Raw genomic sequence first — 6,000 nt, 5'->3', positions numbered from 1 at the left:
GGAACAGGAGAATCAACGTTCCGGGCTCGCATTTCAATCCCCCCTCCCACCCCACCAAGGTTCTTCCTCCATCGTCAGACCACAGCGAAATGACGGTTGGAGGTGGAACGCCTCATCTTCCGGCTAGGAACCCTCCAACACCAAGGGATGAACTCGGATTTCACCAGTTTCCTCATTTCCCCTCCCCCCAGCCTGTCTCAGTCAAATCCATCAAATTCAGCACCGCCTCCCTAACCTGCAATCTTCTTCCCGACCTCTCCACCCCCACCCCAATCTGTCTTATCACCCTCACCTTGACCTTTTTCTACCTATCACATTTCCGACGCCCCTCCTCCAAGTCCCTCCTCCCTATCTTTTATCTTAGCCTGCTGGACAAACTTTCCTCATTCCTGAAGAAGGGCTAATGCCCGAAACGTCGATTCTCCTGTTCCCTAGATGCTGCCTGACCTGCTGCGCTTCTCCAGCAACACATTTCCAAAAGCTATGATTGGCCTTGTGTAATTCAAACATCTAAAAGGAAAAGCAATATTCCTATTGAGGAATTTGTAAGAGATGATGGTGTGGTGATAATGTCATTGGACTAGTGACTCTGAGGCCTGGAGACATCAACACAAATCCCATTATGGCAGCTGTTGAATTTTAGTTTTACAAAAATTTACTGTGTGATGAAACTGAAATTATAGACCTGGATTGTTCAAGTCTCTCCTCTTTGAGAATGATCATGTTGGTTTCAGTTCTTTCATATGTAAATCGCAAAAATCTTTTTTAAAGTTACATTCTCAAGTGAACTTTAACAATTGGTGTCATGTCAGCCATATCAGGTAATGTATTAAAGGTGTTTGCTCCTTATGTGAGGCTGTCTGTGCCACAATGGTCAGACTGATTCTAATCTAAAAAACGGATTTACAGAATCTTACATGGATTCACGCAGTTTTTGAGCAAAGTAAAATGTAATTCTGCAAGTACAAATTGACCCCACAAACTTGTGTATGTGTGCGGGGGTGGGAGGGGCGGGGAGGATGCAGGGTTATGAGTATCTTTGAGGATGTGTGTATGTGTGAGTGTATAAAGAGGTTTAAGTCTGTGAAATGTGTGTGTGTGGGAGTGTATGTGTGAGTATATGAGAGAGGGTCTGCGTGAGTTTCTCTCTCTCTCTCTCTGTTTGTTTAGGAGTGTCTGTGTTGTTCCAAATAAACCTGTTGGACTATAACCTGGCGTTGTGAGATTTTTAGCCTTGCTCGTGACATTCAGGTTCCATGAAAGAATAGAGAAAAGGACATTTCAGAATCTTGGGACATTCCAAAGCACTTCACAGCTAATTAAGTACTTTGTTTTGGGTGTAGTCACCATTATATTGTTTAAAAAAGACAGCTAATGTGCACACAGCAAATCCCCTCAAACAGCAATGTGATATTGACCAGATAAACTGTCTGATATAGGGAACAAATACATATTGGGAAAGCACTGTGTAAACTTCCTGCTCCTGGATTGTGCTGCGTATCGAATGCATCCAGTTGAGAAGTTTAATGCCTCATCTGATCGTTTGCAACTCCAACATTGCAACACACCCTCAATATTGCATTGATGTGTCATCCTTGGTTAAATGCTTAAAGAGGGGACTAAGCTTCTGACTTGGCTCTGTGGTAGCATGCTAAGGCTGCCTATCTTTGCAATATAATGTATGTGTTGCCCTTCCCCACATCAGTGAATATCTGGCTTAAATTAAATAATTTCAAACTTCCTTCCTGTATAATAACCTTTTCAACCTCTGTAAAATTGTACTCCAGCAATGTTCTACTTCGAAACGTGATAATGTCTGTTGCTATTTTATCTTCGTGTGCTGGTCGCAAATGGCAAGATCAATGACAGATCATCCAGAGGCTAATGAGATTCCAATACAATGCGTTTCTTCAATTATTCTATTACATTATTATTATATTAACCAGACAGAATAACAAATAACTGGTCAGATTTCTCATCAAGGTTAGTGATAGGGTAAGAATAAAGAAGACAATTAATTCCAGAATTTAATGAAAACTAAAGCTATGGGGGGAACAAAAAAAGCAAAAAAAAAAATGAATTTAACATAAGCTGTTTGGATTTGGCACAAATTGATGAATGAAAGCATGATTGGAGGCACATTCGGTGACATAAGTTTGGGCTTGTTGAACCCAGTGCCACGTTTGCTTGGGCTGACATCACAAGGCTGTGTTATTGAATTTAATAATAGATGATGTGGGCAAAAAGGGGAAAGCCATATTTGGTAATGTATATTTTAATCAACCTGTTCTGACATATGACACACCTCTGGGGCAGATAGGATTTGAATGTGGACTTTCTAGTCCAGAGTTAGGGATACCACCACTGCACTACAAGACCCCAAACTGTTTACATTATTTGGATGCTATAACATGAACGTTATTTTGCAGCTCCTTCCCTAACAGCATTGTGAGTCTGCCTACAGCACGTGGACTCACGTTCTAAGAAGGCAGCTCACAACCACATTCTTCAGGGCATTTAGAGGATAGCAATAAATGCTGGCCAGCCAGCCAGGAATGTCCACATCCATGAGTGAATATATATAAAAACAAATCTGACTATGCTGTGTCTAAAGTGGGAATGCTTCAGATTGACATGTGCTGCCAAACATTGGAAGTATTTCTAATGGTCCTAATCCTAAAAAATCATAACAGTTTTTCCAAATTATAACATTTACTATGTGGAATGTTCTGAATCAAATATTGATTAGGCACTTCCTTAAATTGTTCTACTACTGGAAACAATACTCTTGAACACTACAATACTTAAATAATATCTTGTTAAAATCATTTGAGCAGAATTTTTAACAGTCATTAGTCTTGATGGTGTTACTGGTCTTGAGGGTGAGGGAAAACAGTCTAATTCATGGGTGAGAACTGTGTGAAAAGAACAATATATCCTGTCATTGTATGTGATATGAAACTGAAATCTTTACCATATAAATGCTGAATCCATGTGATCCACTAGAGAAACTTGAAATTGAATTTTCATTTTCTTATTTCTCGACATGGATTGCTACCATGTTTGACCCCAATCTATCTTCTTTGCCCATAGAATTCTTCAAAATGCCGACCGAAGTCACCAACACACTGTGCTGTTCCTGGCTGGGACTTAGGTGGTGTATATTGGGCTGTTTTGCCATCCGGACGGCAAATCCTTACCCTTGAACAGGAGTCAAAAAGGCCTCTGGTTCATGACAGATGGAGCAATTGCAAAGCCAGTCCTGAGCAGGAGGCTGAGGAGGAAATGGAGGATCAATTTGAGGATGTAAGGAATGTAGAGTAATAAAACCATTGAACTATTGATAAGTGGGGTTGTGTATATAATAAATCACAAGATCAAGAAAATTTCTCATGCTATACTGAAGTGCAAGCAAATGATTAGCTTGCCTTAAACACAAAAGTCACCCGTTTTCACATCTGAAAATGGCATTTAAAATTCTTGCTTCATATAACCATTGACCATGCTAATATTGTTAAAGTTGTGTGTTACCACATTTAATTGCCTTATGAATGTATTGCTTACACCTCAGTCAAGATGAAAAATATTTACCTAAAAATTATGTTGCAAATGTTAAAATTTGTTAGCATTTTTTTAATGAATGTTGAACATGGAAACTTATTATTACGACAGTAGCTAATTGTTATCTTGCAGTTTTGTTAAAATCCCTGATTGAACTATGTTGTGTTCACTTTATTCAGATCCATTTGGCTATTTACGTTATGAAGTCCAGTCTCTTGGCCGCTGCATCGTTTTTAATTTTAATGTTAATAGTTTCTAATGGTATTCATTAAGTTGGAAACATCAGAACGATCTAGCAATAAATTGAAATAACTCTGATACACAGCAGTGTTATGACCTACTGGAATACTGCACTGTAAACTGAGCCTTGCTATTCCTGAAGTCGTACTAAATGTTAAAGATTTGCACAGAACCCCAGTTTACCCGATTTTCAGATCAAGGTTTCTGTACTAAATTAGAATTGTTATTTATTGTAAGTAATTTCACTATAGCTACAAGTAAACAGTTATTAACCATTGGCATATAATACTGCACACTAAAACACTCATTCCCCCTTTTAAATTCTCACTCTCTTGCTGTGTCTCTCTCTCTCTCTCTCACACATTTGTAAAGTTAGAGAAAATCTGAAAAGTCCACTTGGTGGTCTTTGTTTCCTAGTACCAATGTAGAAATGAATCCATTTCAGCTAACCAGGAATTTGGTGTTTGGTTGTATTTAGATTAATACCCGGGATTTCAATAATTGGGAGGGACAGAAGCAACGGGGGACTATTCTGTTAGTTTTCAGAGAGATTTACAAAATTAATGGAGGACTTTGATAGAAGTAAACAGAAAGAAATTGTTCCTGCTGACAAGCTTGTTGGTCACCAGGTGAGGCAGATTTAAGATAGATGGCGAAAGGGCCAGTGGGGAACTGAAAATTCCTTTTACCCCTGTGAGTTCTTGTGATCTGGTATGTTCTGCCTGAAAGGGGAGATTCACTAATAACTTGAAAAGAAAAAAAATGGATCAATTTTTGAATGGAGAAAAATAATTACAGGGATTTGGGGAAAAAGGCAGGGCTAAGAGACTAATGGATGAGTTCTTTTAAAGAGCTGGCAATGGCACAATAGCCCAAATGTCTGTCTTCTGTGCCACACAATTGCATGATTATATTTTCGTCAACCATAGGTTCAGGGTGATTTTCTGAAAGGACCTAATCCAACATTTAAACTTGTCATGCATGAAAAATTCTAGTACTGAACAATGATATTTTGTGAATTAAAATGCAAAGCAATGACCAAAGGCTGCATTCTGAACGTAAGTGTAGATGTTATCAGCAGATGAACCATGGATACACTCAAATCATAATTGCCTGTCTGTAGCATGAAGGCTTGTAATCTCTACTATCTTAATAGGAAAAGTAACAATGTGGTGGATGAGTCCATCATATCCAAGATTCGCCTCCCATGGCAGACTTGATCCTGACATAGTCATGTGTCGAATTGTTCCTTGATCCCAGATCTCCTTCATAAATGCTAACATACACAAAATATCTTTTTTTTTGGCCTGCATTGTTTCATGAGGCTCTCCGTCACATTCCCACTGCAATTTTAAAGGGCAACTGTTGCATCATCAGTAGCATCAGCCCAATGGTAAGGTCAAATAGAATAAAGTAACTAATGTTAATGAAATGATTTCATTATGCACTCAGTGGTGCATTATGATGATGTATGCATCTGGATTTAATTGAATACTTATGCATAATGAAATATTAATTGCTGATTTTAGTTTTATTCGTTCATGGGATATTGGTGTCACTAACTAGATCAGCATTTATTGCCCATCCCTAACTGCTCAGAGGGCAGTTAAGAACCAACCACATTGCTTTGGCTGTGCTGTCACATATAGGTCAGATCAAGTAAGGATGGCAATTTCCTTCCCTTAAAGGACTTCAGGGAACCAGATGGTTTTTCTTCCCGACAATCGGCAATGGTTTAATGGTCATCATTAGACTTTTATTTGCAGAATATTATAAAATTCACATTCCACCATCTGCCATGGTGGGATTTGAACACAATTCTCCAGAACATTGCCTGAGTTTCTGGATTAATAGTCTTGCAATAATACCACTGAGCTATCCTCCAGTGAGGCTATAAAACTGGGTTTGCTTAACTCCTGTGAGGCTTTGTAGCTATAATCATCAATGCAGTCAGTGGGCTTTCTCTGCAATTTTTCTTTTTTATTAAATTGGCCACGTGAACTTGCCCATAGCATTCAGGGATGTGTAGGTTAGATGCATTAGTCAAAGGTAAATATAGGGTAAGGGAATGGGTTACTCTTCGGAGGGTCGGTGTGGACTTGCTGGGCCGAAGGGTCTGTTTCCACCCTGTCGGGGTTCTAAAGAAAAAATAATGAACAGCAGAGAATTTTGCCAGTTTTGCTTCAGTGGTTGCATTCT

The 6,000-nt window shown here is 39.0% G+C and overlaps 1 protein-coding gene across 4 annotated transcripts in view; it reads left to right on the top strand.

Moving 5' to 3' along the window:
- The window catches only part of lrrc1 (leucine rich repeat containing 1), a 256,326-nt gene that overhangs the window by 220,677 nt on the left and 29,649 nt on the right, over positions 1-6,000 (top strand). For all 4 annotated transcript variants that reach the window (XM_043679472.1, XM_043679482.1, XM_043679464.1 and 1 more), the window contains exon 15: positions 3,094-3,306. In XM_043679472.1, coding sequence (XP_043535407.1) covers positions 3,094-3,306 — 213 coding nt within the window. The remainder of the gene's footprint in view (positions 1-3,093; positions 3,307-6,000) is intronic.

Source organism: Chiloscyllium plagiosum, chromosome 3 (genome assembly GCF_004010195.1).
Source record: "Chiloscyllium plagiosum isolate BGI_BamShark_2017 chromosome 3, ASM401019v2, whole genome shotgun sequence".
Taxonomy (NCBI): Eukaryota; Metazoa; Chordata; class Chondrichthyes; order Orectolobiformes; family Hemiscylliidae; genus Chiloscyllium; species Chiloscyllium plagiosum.
Note: the sequence above shows the minus strand (reverse complement) of the source record. Positions and strands in the feature narration are given on the sequence as shown.